The 18430-nt window shown below is 41.4% G+C and overlaps 1 protein-coding gene across 1 annotated transcript in view; it reads left to right on the top strand.

Annotated features, from left to right (window-relative positions):
• The window catches only part of lrrc1 (leucine rich repeat containing 1), a 48596-nt gene extending 31051 nt beyond the window's left edge, over positions 1-17545 (top strand). The window contains exons 10-14 of the mRNA XM_041858244.1: positions 951-1034; positions 3814-3929; positions 4181-4353; positions 14355-14494; positions 15840-17545. Of these exons, the coding sequence (XP_041714178.1) occupies positions 951-1034; positions 3814-3929; positions 4181-4353; positions 14355-14494; positions 15840-15992 (666 nt within the window). The 3' untranslated portion in view covers positions 15993-17545. The remainder of the gene's footprint in view (positions 1-950; positions 1035-3813; positions 3930-4180; positions 4354-14354; positions 14495-15839) is intronic.
• Positions 17546-18430: the final 885 nt, after the last annotated feature.

Below are 18430 nucleotides of genomic sequence, written 5' to 3'. Positions count from 1 at the left end.
GACCGTCATCTTGAACTTCTTCAATTTTCTAATAATTGCGCCAACAGTTGTTGCCTTCTCACCAAGCTGCTTGCCTATTGTCCTGTAGCCCATCCCAGCCTTGTGCAGGTCTACAATTTTTTCCCTGATGTCCTTACACAGCTCTCTGGTCTTGGCCATTGTGTAGAGGTTGGAGTCTGTTTGATTGAGTGTGTGGACAGGTATATTTTTATACAGGTAACGAGTTCAAACAGGTGCAGTTAATACAGGTAATGAGTGGAGAACAGGAGGGCTTCTTCTGGATTTTTGTTTTAGATTCCGTCTCTCACAGTTGAAGTGTACCTATGATAAAGATTACAGACCTCTACATGCTTTGTAAGTAGCAAAAACCTGCAAAATCGGCAGTGTATCAAATACTTGTTCTCCCCACTGTACATATTGTTGTGAGGGCAGGTTTGATAACTTAGACCGAATTACTTTTTATTTTATGTAATCGAAATCAAAAGACACAACTGTTTCAGCCAACAACAAGCATATCAATTTATGTGCTAACAAGGTCAAAACATTGTGTCTTCTTTTGCTACTGTTGATTTCTACAGTACTAATTACCCACCTCTGATGGCTGTACTCTTCTGTCCTTGGAAAGACCTTGTGACCTACAGTACAGCAGGACACATTTATTTTTCGTTCTGAAGGGATGCATCTCCTGTTATCTTGTAACCTTTGACCTTTGTTATGCCCTTGGTCTTCACTTCCTAATATGCTAAAAACATCTAAGTGTGCGCCAGGGACTTATCCTCACTTTGGCACTAACCAATTAGATTTGTTTATTTCATCCTGACAGTAGAACTGTTCAAGTAATCCCCATGCTGGGCCACAAGCCAGTCAAGTGTCACTGCAATAACCATTATTGTATGTGCAAAATCTAGATGTTGAATTCATTATTTCTTACTGATCATTTCCCTCTTTAGAGTTTGCCAAGAAGTATTGGAAAACTAAAGAGACTCTCCAACTTCAACTGTGATAGAAACCGACTAGCGTCATTACCAAAAGAGGTATGCTATGGTCTTTCCACATGTAGTCCTTTGAAGCAAATAAGTATTGTGAGACTTGTTGATGAATGTTAGGTCCTTCCTGCTTCAAAGGGCACCACAGTCCATAGTCTACTGTATTATGGGCTAAGCTGTTGTTATCTTGGCTTTATCTTGTACATGCTTTATGTTATGAGGACATGATGCCTCTTCATTTCAGTTTATTTCTGTGATAAAATAAAAAGGGCTTGTTTGATGGCTCAGAAAGTTTGACTCATCTTCCTTTTGTGATTTTGCAATATATATCACATTTGTGATGCAGCAGTGAAGTTGCTCCATAGTACATTGATTTACAACACAGTTCTTGTATTATATGAATGAGTGCGCTGTATAGACTGGATCAAAAAGCAATTTGTCCCCTTGCTGCTATGAGGCACTTTTTTTGTATTATTTCAAACCAACGGTCACTTTCTAAAATTGGCAGAACATGTTTCCTAGCTCTGCTGTATAATTATTTTTTCCCCCACCTGTTTGTCTTCAATTTAGACACAGGAAATGTACTTATGTGTTTTTTCTTTTTGTTACTGCATGTGTGAGGGAACTGTGTCTAATTGCATGTAATGCTAAGCTAACCATTTTACCCTAAGCAAAATGCTTGTGCATGCTCAGTCTTAACATGCTCAGAAAAGTCTAACGTAAACCTTGATCGCATCTCATTTTGCCTCCGTGATTTACCCTGCTGCTCGGAACAATGATGTAAAATCATAGAAGCCTCAGTCAAGAGTAAATGGAATCCGGTTAGTGCCTCCCCCAGTGATCACTGTATGATTTGCATGCAGAACCTTTCTGCGCTAGACCTGACCCCCTCTGGTTTTAATGGGTATTGTGAAATGCTAATCCTCATACCTGCTAACCAGGAAATCTAGTTTCTGTGAGCTGAATCTCATTCAGTAGAAAAAAATGCAGTATGCCACTGTGGTACTATGCAGACCAATGTAAATTATCAGATCGACCTGGAGAACTCTCACAGTCACAAAGGCCATCTCCCACTGTGACTGTCTTCACCAAGGACATGGCTGTGCCACTCGTCATTCTCTGCATGTGACTGTCTGTACAGCAGCAGCCGCATGATTTTAGCTCTCAGGCTGGTGGCATGCTGTCTTTTTGTTTCCAGGAGATTCAAGCACAGACAAAGCAAGCACACACTGTTTTTCCACAGACAAAGCAAGCACACACTGTTTTTCCACAGACAAAGCAAGCACACACTGTTTTTCCACAGACAAAGCAAGCACATACTGTTTTTCCACAGACAAAGCAAGCACACACTTTTTCCACAGACAAAGCAAGCAGTGCCTGTTCCCCCCCCATCCATTTATTTTCTATTATCTTATGCAGTTCTCGGGTATGTTCAGCTATGGTTTATTGTCCCAGAGTGCCTGCTGTGTGTGTGAGAGCGACATACTTGTTTATTCTAGCCTCTTGTCTGTTAGAGAGAAGGCAAGTTCCCTCTGGTTAAATCTTCATCTGAAAGGGCCCTTTAGTGATTATACAATGCCTCTGTGTCTCAGTGACGCAAACGGTTCAGTGTGTGAGTCCACAGCACTTGGCCCAGATAATGAATTGATAGCGTCATTGTATTGTGTCTAACCGTGAATGCTGCATGACGTTTGTAACAGTAACAGTAGCCCTAGTACTAGACGAGCACTTGTTTAGCACAAGACAGTGGTGTAGCTATGTTGTTGTTTTAAATCAATATTCATGACTCATTGATAATTGGCTGAACCTTGGCTTATTTCCATTTTAATGCAAGTATGTTAACAAGGTATTTCACACTTTCATATTCATTTAGTGTTGACCCCCAAAAAAAAAGTCTGCAATTTGTTCATATTTGCAATGCACAATTCTATTGAATAGTATTTACTAAGGAAGATCTCCATAGACAACATATCCGGTATTGATGTTGTTTGAGCGTGGGCCCATGCATGCAGTTCTTTGTATAGCCTACTTCAGAGGTAATGGCTAGACTTTGAGTAGAACCCGTGTGTAGCCCACTAACTGGAGTTCCTGCTGATATTTGGACTCCTCTTCTAGGCACCTCTTCAAGTCCTCTTATTTACTCCAGTGAGGGCTTCAGCTTAGCCAGATCCTTTTAACATGATGAGACTGTGTTTGGTTCCTGTTCAGGTCTGTCTGGCCACTGACTGATTTAGTTAGTAGATTACAGTCTGACTATAGCACTTCAGCTGGCCCTACTTTAACACGCTAATTTCAGCTAATTTTAGCTCCTACTATGCCAAACTCCATAGCCATTCAATACATTTTAGTAATTTAGCAGACGCTCTTATCCAGAGCGACTTACAGTAGTGAGTGCATACATTTTCAAATTGTTTATGCTATTCCCCTGTGGGAATCGAACCCACAACCCTGGCGTTGCAAGCGCCATGCTCTACCAACTGAGCTACACGGGACTGGCTATGCCCATTTCTGTGTCAAAGCTCCCAAATGCTCTCAATGGTTTACCTTTCTATGCCCATTACACTAAATTGATATTTTGAACAATAAAGGTATACACACAATATATTTTTCTGTGATTTCGAAATGGGAAAGTGAAAATGTACTTTAAATTTTAATTTTACGTAAATTGTTCTAACCAAAGCCTTTTCCCTCCATTCCTCACTGCTCAAGATGTCTGTGTGCCTCAAAGAACACGGAACACCTTCTCTGTTCGTATATGTAATTGTGTGGGTGTTTTGAAGGCACTGTTTTCACGTCTTGTTTGTATGTCTTTACTTCCCTGATCCAGATTGGAGGTTGCTGTAGCCTGAATGTCTTCTGTGTACGAGAGAACAGGCTTACAAGGATTCCCTCTGAGATCTCTCAGGCCTCAGAGCTGCATGTGTTTGATGTCTCTGGAAATAGGTAGGCTGCATAAAAATTCAATGCCACTTTGTTAACCCTTTGATCATACACACATTATATCATATACATTATTTACATTTTATTATACATCAGACCAAGTAAAGCTTTTAGATGTGACAGGTGCTCACAGTAAATCATAATATTTGACACCAACATACTCGTTCTTAGCTGTCCACAAATCAATCAGGGTCACAAAACATATTGCAATATTCTCTGAAGCCTGTCTATACCATGTCATCGTCTCTCTCCAGACTGCTCCACCTACCCGTATCTCTGACCACGCTGCGACTCAAGGCCCTGTGGCTGTCAGAGAACCAGTCCCAGCCTCTGCTCACCTTCCAGAATGACATAGACCCAGAGTCTGGGGAAAAGGTGCTCACCTGTGTTCTCCTGCCCCAGCAGCCTTTAGAACCAGACAGTAAAGGTAAGGGCTTCTCAAGGGCTTCCAACTCAGTGGCCTTGTGGTTGGAGTGTCCACCCTGAGATTGGAAAGTTGGGAGTTCGATCCCCGGCCGAGTCATACCAAAGACTGTAAAAATGTGACCCGATGTGTCTCTGCTTGGCACTCATCATTAAGGAGGTAGATTAGGGGTAAGGCCTACGATAGACTAGCGCCCTGTCCAGGGGGTGTACTTGTACATCAAGCTGCCTCGCGCTACAGAAACAGGAGATCTGCTCCTATGAGTCGTTCCACTTCGCACAATCCAAGGCTCGTGCAAGGCTACTTACCCTCGGTCTGGCTTGGCTTGGTTTTGCTGGCATATTGGCTCAGTCGATTTTTTTTTTTAATTTCCATGGTTTTTACACCGGAAGGGGATTTTCTGTTAAAGGTGCATTATACAACATTTCCACATGCAAAGCCTGATTCTTCTTATTATTTTTTATAACTAAAAGGCTGTCATTGGCAGTGATATTGTAACCTGTAATGCGGCCTCTTACGAGAGTTCTGGAACTTAATAGCACAGGTGTTGTGTTTGCATAACTGCAAGGGTTGCTGGTTTAAAACCTAGTCTGTTGGCTGTTGCCATTTTTAATAGCTCAAATCAGTTTAGAACGAACTATTAAAGTACACTATATATACAAAAGTATGTGGACACCCCTTCAAACTAGTGGATTCGGCTATTTCAGCCACACCCGTTGCTGACAAGTGTATAAAATTGAGCACACAGCCATGCAATCTCCATAGACAAACAGTAGAACGGCCTTACTAAAGAGCTCAGTGACTTTCAACGTGTCACCGTCATAGGATGCCACCTTTCCAACAAGTCAGTTTGTCAAATTTCTGTCCTGCTAGAGCTGCCCCGGTCAACTGTAAGTGCTGTTATTGTGAAGTGGAATCGTCTAGGAGCAACAACAGCTCAGCCGCGAAGTGGTAGGCCACACAAGCTCACAGAACGGGACCGCTGAGTTCTGAAGCGTGTAAAGATCGCCTGTCCTCGGTTGCAACACTCACTACCGAGTTCCAAACTGCTTCTGGAAGCAACGTCAGCACAATAACTGTTCGTCAGGAGCTTTATGAAATGGGTTTCCATGGCCGAGCAGCCGCATACAAGCCTAAGATCACCATGCGCAATGCCAAGCGTCGGCTGGAGTGGTGTAAAGCTTGCCTCCATTGGACTCTGGAGCAGTGGAAATGTGTTCTCTGGAGTGATGAATCACGCTTCACCATCTGGCAGTCCGACGGACTAATCTGGGTTTGGCGGATGCCAGGAGAACATTTCTAACAGCAAATAAACACATTTATAGTGGCAAATTAACACATTTCTAGCGGCAAATGTGTTAAAATTATAGCCATGGTATAAAAGGGATAATCAACTCGTGCTCAATGCGTTCTCTGGAAGATAATGCAACTCCTTAGGTCAGTTCGACTCCGCTAACGCGTCGTGGAACACACCTCCCACGTCGTTCATTATTTTCCATAGAACACATAGCCCCTCGCTGATTATCCCTTACATATAGGATGAATAATTCAGCAATGCTTTAGGCTAGATACAAGCTGTAAAAGGCACAAGAAAGATGCGGCTCTAGTGTAATGGGGATATCTTTGTTTAGTCTGTATGGCTGAGTTATACGACCTTCAAAAGTCAATTACTTAAAACCGTTTTCTTTTACCTTGCTTTCAATGGGAATTGAGTCATAATTGAGCTATTCACCTTCTGAAAACTGCAAAGAGTTAGTTTTGACTATCCATGGTCAATTCTACACACACTGTAGCTACAGTAGTTGCCTTGTTAACCAAACCATCAGTCCTAGCTTGCCATTATGGAAATCTAATTCAACAATGGCAATAATGTTTTCAATTTGTCTTTTGCTTTCAAAAGCAGCTCAAACATAGACCATGTAAGCATGAACTATAGCCATTGAATTCTACTGTGCAAATATACAGTGCGTTATAGGGAAATAATGCATGCTCTAGAATGCCCTTCAAGCCAATCAGAAACAAGTATTCAGCAATGCCATGGTATACATTTATTTATAAACTGGGTGGTTCAAGCCCTGAATGCTGATTGGCTGAAAGCCGTGGTATATCAGACCGTATACCATGGGTATGACAAAACAAGCAACTAAAAGCAACTTTCTAAACAATGTTTTGGTTAGTTTCTAGCTTGTTAGCTAGCTAGCTAATGTTAAGTTAGCTGGCTAGCCAGTTCAAATAATGACCATATCATATAGCTGACAACGTCTTCACTTTAGCTTATTTTTCTTCATTATTACAGGAAAATAAACTCACAACAAGATCATTATTTACAAGTTAATGGTGAGGCAATTACAGAAAATAGCTTACGGTTGTGAGTGTGACGAAATAAAAGCAGGGCATTCTACCAGAGAATTTTAGAACTTGGACACTGTCTCGTTGGCCTAACGTTATATCCTAATTAGACTTTGGTGCAGGTCATGTTCTTCACATTACCGTCTCTGGTTAACACATACTATATCAAATAAAATCCGTTTTTTTGTCACATGCACAGGATACAGAAAGTGTAGTGAAATGGTTACTTGCATAGTAGAGTCTTTTGTTTAGACATGTAGCTAGCTAGCTAAACAATTAACCATAATCACTACTCCTAACGTTACTACCCTGCATGAATCTGCAGGTAGCTAACCAACCAGGTTCAATGTTTGCCTAAAGTTAGCTAGCTAGCTATAACTAGCAATGCAAATGGCTCTGAGATACGAATAATATTACTACACAGATCATACACGTAACGTTAGCTAGTGAGCCAGACAACTAATGTTAGCTATCTAGCTAACAGTACACTTTAACTTGACTTTCTGAATAAATTAGAAACGTATAATATCTGAAATTGGAGCTAGCTAGACTATCTTACCCTTATACATGGATGGATGCTTCTCCCTCTCTGTCACGGATGCCCTGGTCGCCCTTAGTTTGAAGATGTAATCCGGAGATGGGTGTTTTATACAACAGCCTTCTGTGTGTTCTCTTTTCGACTCTCTGCATATTTGCAATCAAACGCCATAATTTTCTCAGTCTCCTTAGCTATCATTCTCTAATTCCACCGGGCATTCCACTGATTTCAAAACTCGAGAGGAACACTTTTGCAGTTCTACTACGTGATATCTTTCAAAAAAGCTGCATTAGAAAGGATTACCTACACATACTGACCAGCTCATGTTATAGACAGAAGTGTGCTACAAGGCAGACCAATCTGAACTCATCTCTCGGCATGTCCAGCCCACTCATTAACTCAGCCGATCATGGCTAGCGGGAAGATTCCTGTCTTTTTCCGTGGCTAAACCAACTAGGCTTGTAATTTTAACCATTTTATTTGTATTTACAGATGTCATACGTCTGTTATTAAGGCAAATGAAAGTTCACATGTTCCAGAAGGCTTTTCTGCCAAAAAAAACATTTTGATTAAAAAAAATAAGTTTACGTTCAACTGCTTGTGAAGTTGTGATGCGCGACATACACCTAGTTTCCTGAAAGGAGTCACATTATCATCACAGCAGTTACTTGTATGTACCGGTATGTTAGCTAGCTACCTAACGTTAGTTGGCTACTAATACATCGAACTTGACAGTTTATTAACTATATGCTATCTAACAACTACCCAACGTTTATTGACTTGATTATTCACGTCATGCTTAGCTAAGTGGCATAGTTGTTGTTCCTTGTCAATGGACATTGTTAATGAAGTTGTAACACATCTAGCTAGTCATTTGATATGCTAACCATCTAGCAAGAAGTTGCATAGCAACAGCATCAACTTCCTTTAGACAGGCGACGCGCTAGTACACTCAACTGAAAGGATACCATTTGTTTACAGTATACTAAAATGATCTTGTAGTATACAGTGGGGAAAAAAAGTATTTAGTCAGCCACCAATTGTGCAAGTTCTTCCACTTAAAAAGATGAGAGAGGCCTGTAATTTTCATCATAGGTACACGTCAACTATGACAGACAAAATGAGAAAAAAAAATCCAGAAAATCACATTGTAGGATTTTTAATGAATTTATTTGCAAATTATGGTGGAAAATAAGTATTTGGTCAATAACAAAAGTTTCTCAATACTTTGTTATATACCCTTTGTTGGCAATGACACAGGTCAAACGTTTTCTGTAAGTCTTCACAAGGTTTTCACACACTGTTGCTGGTATTTTGGCCCATTCCTCTATGCAGATCTCCTCTAGAGCAGTGATGTTTTGGGGCTGTCGCTGGGCAACACAGACTTTCAACTCCCTCCAAAGATTTTCTATGGGGTTGAGATCTGGAGACTGGCTAGGCCACTCCAGGACCTTGAAATGCTTCTACGAAGCCACTCCTTCGTTGCCCGGGCGGTGTGTTTGGGATCATTGTCATGCTGAAAGACCCAGCCACGTTTCATCTTCAATGCCCTTGCTGCTGGAAGGAGGTTTTCACTCAAAATCTCACGATACATGGCCCCATTCATTCTTTCCTTTACACGGATCAGTCGTCCTGGTCCCTTTGCAGAAAAACAGCCCCAAAGCATGATGTTTCCACCCCCATGCTTCACAGTAGGTATGGTGTTCTTTGGATGCAACTCAGCATTCTTTGTCCTCCAAACACGACGAGTTGAGTTTTTACCAAAAAGTTCTATTTTGGTTTCATCTGACCATATGACATTCTCCCAATCCTCTTCTGGATCATCCAAATGCACTCTAGTAAACTTCAGACGGGCCTGGACATGTACTGGCTTAAGCAGGGGGACACGTCTGGCACTGTAGGATTTGAGTCCCTGGCGGTGTAGTGTGTTACTGATGGTAGGCTTTGTTACTTTGGTCCCAGCTCTCTGCAGGTCATTCACTAGGTCCCCCCGTGTGGTTCTGGGATTTTTGCTCACCGTTCTTGTGATCATTTTGACCCCACGGGGTGAGATCTTGCGTGGAGCCCCAGATCGAGGGAGATTATCCGTGGTCTTGTATGTCTTCCATTTCCTAATAATTGCTCCCACAGTTGATTTCTTCAAACCAAGCTGCTTACCTATTGCAGATTCAGTCTTCCCAGCCTGGTGCAGGTCTACAATTTTGTTTCTGGTGTCCTTTGACAGCTCTTTGGTCTTGGCCATTGTGGAGTTTGGAGTGTGACTGTTTGAGGTTGTGGACAGGTGTCTTTTATACTGATAACAAGTTCAAACAGGTGCCATTAATACAGGTAACGAGTGGAGGACAGAGGAGCCTCTTAAAGAAGAAGTTACAGGTCTGTGAGAGCCAGAAATCTTGCTTGTTTGTAGGTGACCAAATACTTATTTTCCACCATAATTTGCAAATAAATTCATAAAAAATCCTACAATGTGATTTTCTGGAATTTTTTTCTCTCATTTTGTCTGTCATAGTTGACGTGTACCTATGATGAAAATTACAGGCCTCTCTCATCTTTTTAAGTGGGAGAACTTGCACAATTGGTGGCTGACTAAATACTTTTTTCCCCCACTGTATACTCGTTAAGTATGTAGTATACAGTATGTTGGTATGGGTTTTCGAACACAGCTATAGACTTATGACTGGCAGCCTGGTGCAGCAGCTGTGTTGTTGCTGAACAACCAAGTTGCTCGACCCCGGTGTTAGAACTCTGAGCTTCGGCTGAAAAATATATTAGCAATGTCATAAATACTACATAAATGTAGCACATCGTTGGTTCTCTATTGGCACGTGGGGGCGATAAATTATACATTTAATCAAAACTGTTGTCCCTATAAACTTCTTATTAATTCCGAAAGGTGGCAAGTCTAATGGTCACTTTATGGACGCTGTAGTCTCGTTCTTATCCGATACCTAGATATTGTGCTAGGTCGGAACATCTTTTCTTTTCTTTTATGCTCACGACTATGTTAAAAATCGGGTATGTGGTTCTCGTAATGGCCGGACGGCTCCAATCAAGGTGATTTGCAAATTGTCATAGACATTGGTGTCATATTGGCTTAGATATGATGGTAAGGAGATTTGAATTGAACATTGAGCTTCAACTATTGTGACGCCGGCGACTCCTACAAGCATTAGATTCTCTCTAAGTGCCTCGTGGTTTTGATCATGTTATCACATGATCTGCACGGAGGAGCACACAGTGTCCTGCATCCCTGCGTCTCTGATCCATCGCTGTATTGATTTAGATTAAGAGGGGCCAGCTGGGATCACAGAACCTATAACTAGAGCCCTGCATGGGAGAATTTTAAGGCCTACCCATGCCCGCAACGTTCATGCCCTACCCTACCCATGCCCGCAACGTTCAGGCCATACCCTACCCATGCCCACAACGTTCAGGCCCTACCCTACCCATGCCCACAACGTTCAGGCCCTACCCTACCCATGCCCACAACATTCAGGCCCTACCCTACCCATGCCCACAACGTTCAGGCCCTACCCTACCCATGCCCGCAACGTTCAGGCCCTACCCTACCCAGGCTCGATTGCCTCTGCGCTGGCCGAAATCAGAAATAACTTCCTCCGTTAGTATCCCTGCGCTGCTCGTGCTGCATGCGCTCTGTGCATGGCTCTGCATGTGTGAGTATCCATAGCAACGCCCCTTCTTGCTGTTCTGTTCAATGACGAGACAGAGCAGTTAGCTGTAAACTAGCTACTTTTCATCACTGTAAACTCAGACAACTCATAAAACATTATTATTTTCGCTAAAATAATCTCTCCCGTGGACTCGAACAATGTTCTGGTCTTATATTTGACGAGGTTGAAGCACTTCTGACATCATGATATGTACTGCGCAGCAGAGCATGAGCAAATGGCTCAGCTTCAAAATGTTAATCAATTTATTGATACCCGAGCCCTTCCCGAACCCTAGTTATTGATAAAAAAAACGGCCCCAACTGGCCCTAACCTAATGTATAATGTCGGGGCCCATCGGGCTAGGGTCGGGTAGCAGAGCTGACCTGTAACCGTTCTGGTTCTTGGCATACGCTGCCCCCCCTTTTACTCCAGTGGATTGGACAACTAAAGAAGCTTAGCCCCTGACTGGCCTGCAGCCATTAAAAGCTTGCTGGGTGAAGTGAGGAGAGGCTTGCTCACTCACTCAGCTGAGTCCTGGAATAATCTAGGCCTGATCCAATTGTTGATTGTGATTATTTTTTTGCAATCTCCACAACCTGGTTGCAGCACCCATATGTCATCTTTCTGATCTGATTCATTTAATTACAGCGTGTGCTCCTTGTTATGACCTTCCCCCTTTAGTAATCTCTGATTTCTCTCGGAATGAGAGGACAAAATGTTTATGTTCATTTCTGTAACCCTCGTTCACTTGCTGAGCAGCAGATGAGGATCTAAGACTGTGAAGGTCAAGTCTGTGAGCGGGGGGCGGGGGTGGAGATTGTTTAGCTGTAAGCTTGTGACTAAGCTGGGATTTGAAACTGTGATCTACCCGGTTCCAAGCTCTCATTTATGAGCATTGTGTCACAAGCTGCACAAACTCTCAGCACTGTGTCATGGGGGGTTGCAGAATGAGAGGTGCAAACACGTCATACCAAACGTATACGCAGAATGAGAGGAGCAAACACGTCATACCAAACGTATACGCAGAATGAGAGGTGCAAACACGTCATACCAAACGTATACGCAGAATGAGAGGAGCAAACACGTCATACCAAACGTATACGCAGAATGAGAGGAGCAAACACGTCATACCAAACGTATACGCAGAATGAGAGGTGCAAACACGTCATACCAAACGTATACGCAGAATGAGAGGAGCAAACACGTCATACCAAATGTATACGCAGAATGAGAGGTGCAAACACGTCATACCAAACGTATACGCAGAATGAGAGGAGCAAACACGTCATACCAAACGTATACGCAGAATGAGAGGTGCAAACACGTCATACCAAACGTATACGCAGAATGAGAGGAGCAAACACGTCATACCAAACGTATACGCAGAATGAGAGGAGCAAACACGTCATACCAAACGTATACGCAGAATGAGAGGTGCAAACACGTCATACCAAACGTATACGCAGAATGAGAGGAGCAAACACGTCATACCAAACGTATACGCAGAATGAGAGGTGCAAACACGTCATACCAAACGTATACGCAGAATGAGAGGAGCAAACACGTCATACCAAACGTATACGCAGAATGAGAGGAGCAAACACGTCATACCAAACGTATACGCAGAATGAGAGGAGCAAACACGTCATACCAAACGTATACGCAGAATGAGAGGAGCAAACACGTCATACCAAACGTATACGCAGAATGAGAGGAGCAAACACGTCATACCAAACGTATACGCAGAATGAGAGGTGCAAACACGTCATACCAAACGTATACGCAGAATGAGAGGTGCAAACACGTCATACCAAACGTATACGCAGAATGAGAGGAGCAAACACGTCATACCAAACGTATACGCAGAATGAGAGGTGCAAACACGTCATACCAAACGTATACGCAGAATGAGAGGAGCAAACACGTCATACCAAACGTATACGCAGAATGAGAGGAGCAAACACGTCATACCAAACGTATACGCAGAATGAGAGGAGCAAACACGTCATACCAAACGTATACGCAGAATGAGAGGAGCAAACACGTCATACCAAACGTATACGCAGAATGAGAGGAGCAAACACGTCATACCAAACGTATACGCAGAATGAGAGGTGCAAACACGTCATACCAAACGTATACGCAGAATGAGAGGTGCAAACACGTCATACCAAACGTATACGCAGAATGAGAGGAGCAAACACGTCATACCAAACGTATACGCAGAATGAGAGGAGCAAACACGTCATACCAAACGTATACGCAGAATGAGAGGAGCAAACACGTCATACCAAACGTATACGCCAGAATGAGAGGAGCAAACGCGTCATACCAAACGATACGCAGAATGAGAGGAGCAAACGCGTCATACCAAACGTATACGCAGAATGAGAGGTGCAAACCACGTCATACCAAACGTATACGCAGAATGAGAGGAGCAAACACGTCATACCAAACGTATACGCAGAATGAGAGGAGCAAACACGTCATACCAAACGTATACGCAGAATGAGAGGAGCAAACACGTCATACCAAACGTATACGCAGAATGAGAGGAGCAAACACGTCATACCAAACGTATACGCAGAATGAGAGGAGCAAACACGTCATACCAAACGTATACGCAGAATGAGAGGAGCAAACATGTCATACCAAACGTATACATTTTAATCTGTTGAATTAAGGCCTACATTGTCCGAATGTGGTAGTTTTCACATAGGTCTTACATTTCATGGTGCACGTCATTTTGAAAAGCCAATTATTGCTTAAAATGTAAATGATTAATATCCTCTCACAAGCATACAGTTGAAGTCGGAAATTGACATACACCTTAGCCAAATACATTTAAACTCAGTTTTTCACAATTCCTGACATTTAATCCTAGTAAATATTCCCTGTCTTAGGTCAGTTAGGATCACCACTTTATTTTAAGAATGTGAAATGTCAGGATAATAGTAGAGAATGACTTGGAGAAGATCTGCAAAGAGGAGTGGGACAAAATCCCTCCTGAGATGTGTGCAAACCTGGTGGCCAACTACAAGAAACGTCTGACCTCTGTGATTGCCAACAAGGGTTTTGCCACCAAGTACTAAGTCATGTTTTGCAGAGGGGTCAAATACTTATTTCCCTCATTAAAATGCAAATCAATTTATAACATTTTTGACATGCGTTTTTCTGGATTTTTTTGTTGTTATTCTGTCTCACTGTTCAAATAAACCTACCATTAAAATTATAGACTGATCATTTCTTTGTCAGTGGGCAAACGTACAAAATCAGCAGGGGATAAAATACTTTTTTCCCTCACTGTAGATGTCCTAACCGACTTGCCAAAAGTATAGTTTGTTAACAAGAAATGTGTGGTGTGGTTGAAAAACGAGTTTTAATGATTCCAACCTAAGTGTATGTAAACTTCCGACTTCAACTGTATGTAATGTATCCTGTTTTAGGCTTAGACAACCTGGCTCGCTGCGGTGCTCTGGAGAGCCTGGTGAATGACATGGTGGATGACACCTGGGACGACAAGGCCATGAAGAGGATCAGTGCCATCCACTTCCTGGATGATAACGATGATGAGGATGATGAAAAGGTGAGATGAAGGACGATAAGTGTGTGGAGAGAGGAGCATGTGAAAGGGAATGACAGGAGGCGATGGGGTGGAAAAGACTGAGGTTGTTTGAAACGTCACAACTGTCACAAGGGTCGTTTGAAAAATCAAAACTGTCACCACTCACAATGGTTGTTTGAAAAGTCAAAACTGGCGCGGCGCCAATCACTAAACAAAGAAAGAATAGAGATGCCGCTTGAATTAATGTTCAACTAATATAAAGCCATGATCATCGTTGAGTCCCTTAACTGGTTGAAAACTAGGTTTAATCTTTCAGATCTTTTGAATTATGTCCAAGTATACAAAACATTAAGAACAGCTGCTCTTTCCATGACATAGACTGTGGTCAACCTTGTCCGGATGTGGTAGTTTTCACATAGGTCTTACATTTCATGCATGCATTTAAGCGTCATTTTGAAAAGCCAATTATTGCTTAAAATGTAAATTATTAATATCCTCTCACAAGCATACAGTTGAAGTCGGAAGTTTACATACACCTTGTGGTCCTCTGTAGCTCAATTGGTAGAGCATGGCGCTTGTAACGCCAGGGTAGTGGGTTCGATCCCCGGGACCACCCAATATTATTTATTATTATTATTGTTATTATTATTACAGACTGACCTGGTGAATCCAGGTGAAGGCTATTATTCCTTATTGATGTCACTTGTTAAATCCACTTCAATCAGTGTAGATGAAGGTGAGGAGACAGGTTAAATAATGATTTTTAAGCCTTGAGACATGACTTGTGTATGTGTGCCATTCAAAAGGTGAATGGGCAAGACAAAATATTTAAGTGCCTTTGTACGGGATATGGTAGAAGGTGCCAGGTGCGCCGGTTTGTGTCAAGAACTGCAATGCTGCTGGGTTTTTCACGCTCAACAGTTTCCCATGTGTATCAAGAAAGGTCTGCATCCAGCTAACTTGACACAACTGTGGGAAGCATTAGTCAACATGGGCCAGCATCCCTGTGGAATGCTTTCGACACCTTGTAGTCCATGCCCTGACAAATTGAGGCTTTTTTGAGGGCATTTACATAGTGTATTTATCTATGTACTCTATGTAACATATTATATACAGTGCCTTCGGAAAGTATTGACCCCTTGACTGTTTCCACATTTTGTTACGTTACAGCTTTATTCTAAAATTGATTAAATATTTTTTTTATTTAATCCATTTTAGAATAAGGCTGTAACGTTACAAAATGGGGAGGAAGGGGTCTGAATACTTTCCGAATGCACTGTAATGCACGGCATAATGAGAGACCTGTTGTAGAATCTGTCCGTCTCTCTATTTGTCTCTTCACTGTCCCTCTGTCTCCTCCCCACAGGGAAGGCTGATGCGACAGGCCACTCCTCACCCAGGCGAGCTGAAGACTATGAAGAAAGCGGTGGAGAACCTCCGCAAAGACCTGAACGCTGCCAAAGCCCTGGATTCCAACAAAAACGAGGTCAATAACGCTACAGTCACCACGTCTGTGTGACTTCTACCTCAGAAACATTCTGATCTCCTGTGTCTTTCACCATGTTCTCCTACCCCCTCTGCGGCCTACCTATCTCTCCTGTGGCTCAACCCTGGGACTCTGCTGTGATCCTCTTGTCCAGTACCTTACTTAATCTCCAATACCCACCATGGTATCTGGCTCATACTACCAGGGCCCATGTGCCTTCTTTTCAAACTGTTGTGCTATATTTTTTAACATAGCAATAATCTGCACAGGTGTGGTCCTTTTCAAAGATATTTTTTAAATATAGTGCTTTTTAAAGATTTATTTCTACATTTAAAAGAAAATGGACAATAGGTAGTTGCACTACTGTAAGTCTTTAGTATATTAAATATTGTTGACATCTTCATAAATATGATATATATATATTTGTTCTATTTTTATTTTTTAGAACACAGGGTGAATTTTTATTGTAGAAAATTTGGGTATACTTAAAACCGAGGAGTGTTTTTGACCTACTGATTTAAGGATTATTGTATAGTCATTTGTGAATATTGATACTTTTATACTTTTTGGCAGCTCAGATGGTGTACATTTAAAACAATGTATAGCAAGTTTCTTAATCTATCGCAGATTTTTTTTTAAACGTTATAACTTGGTACGTATTTTATTTCCTTTTAAGTATTTTCCTTTTTAGTAAAGAAATGAACAAAAATGCAGTTGCTAATGTCTTATCGAAACAATGTAATTGTCTTTGGGTGAGTAGACAGCCTCAAATATTTTCTACGCCATTGTTTAACTTCTTTATCAAATCCTAAACTCATTTTGATATAGACACGTTTTGTAATTTAGTAATTAAGGGCTGATAATGAGGAACATGTACCTTAACCACTCTCCCACAACAGATTGAGTGGAAGTGACAGGGCTGTCTTACTTTCTTTTATTGCGCTTTACTGCGTTGAAATGTTTTCTTAAATAGATACTGGGTGGCAGGTAACCTAGCGGTTAAGAGTGTTGGGCCAGTAACCTAAAGGTCACTGGTTCGAATCGCTGAGCCGACTAGGGAATAAAATCTGTTGATGTGACCTTGAGCAAGGCACTTAACCCTAATTGCTCCTGTAAGTCGCTCTGGATAAGAGCGTCTGCTCAATGACAAAAATGTAAAAAATGTAAATACTTTATCAGAAACTGCTGAATTTCTCGATGCGTCTCTTTCTCTTCAACACATGAGCATTGGACTTTCATTGGCCAATTTCAGTACATGCAAGGAAATGAGGACCAGGGTGGAACCTTTTGGAAAATGCAGTTGTGTGAGCATGGACTCATGCACTTCTTAAAGTTTTTTGCGTCTTAATAAAAATGGTTTGTTGTTCATATGGTACACTACAACAAGATTTTACTTTTTTGTTTTAATTGTATTACCAGGAGAGGACCATATACATTTGTTTTAATGTTGATTTTATCTTTATTTTAAATTATTTTATTTTGTGATTAAGCTGCACAAAAACACAATCTCAAATAGGCACGGACACTGAGCCTACAGATTTTGATGACTTTTACCACTGATAAAATAAAAGGGGTTTAAAACTAAACATGATTCGTTATTCCTTAAACTTTTTGTCCATTTGCCTTTTAGTGTTTCAGCCTTTAGACCTCTATGAAAAATGTAGACCTTTAAGTTTTCACCATCTCACAATTGTTAACATGTCTCATACTGTAACTTAACATGTCAAATCATAAACGCCATATATAAAGACGTGTTTTGTGTTCACGCCACGCATGTCCGTTATCATTGATTATGCAATAAAATATGTATTTGCCATTAACATTGGATTAGATTTAATTAGATTACACTTGAAAGGAAATCACTCTCATACTTTGTTTTGTCATCGCCCATTTGATAAGAGCTCATCAGGGTGGTCATTCATATACATCAATCATTTTCCATCACCCATTCATCTCCTGTTCTGTCTATCCAGGCTTGTGTTGCATGACTTGTGTGTGTATACAGTGCATTCGGAAAGTATTCAGACCACTTGACTTTTTCCACATTTTGTTACGTTACAGCCTTATTCAAAAATTGATTAAATTATTTTTTCCCCCTCATCTATCTTCACACAATACCCCATAATGACAAAGCGAAAACAGTTTTTTTGAAATTTTTGCTAATGTATAAAAACCTAAAACAAACACTTTATTTACATAAGTATTCAGACCCTTTGCTATGAGACTCGAAATTGAGCTCAGGTGCATCCTGTTTCCATTGATGATCCTTGAGATGTTTCTACAACTTGATTGGAGTCCACCTGTGGTAAATTCAATTGATTGCACATGATTTGAAAAGGCACACACCTGTCTATATAAGGTCCCACAGTTGACAGTGCATGTCGGAGCAAAAACCAAGCCATGAGGTCAAAGTAATTGTCCGTAGAGCTCCGAGACAGGATTGTGTCGAGGCACAGATCTGGGGAAGGGTA

Source organism: Coregonus clupeaformis, chromosome 31 (genome assembly GCF_020615455.1).
Source record: "Coregonus clupeaformis isolate EN_2021a chromosome 31, ASM2061545v1, whole genome shotgun sequence".
Lineage (NCBI taxonomy): Eukaryota > Metazoa > Chordata > Actinopteri > Salmoniformes > Salmonidae > Coregonus > Coregonus clupeaformis.
Note: the sequence above shows the minus strand (reverse complement) of the source record. Positions and strands in the feature narration are given on the sequence as shown.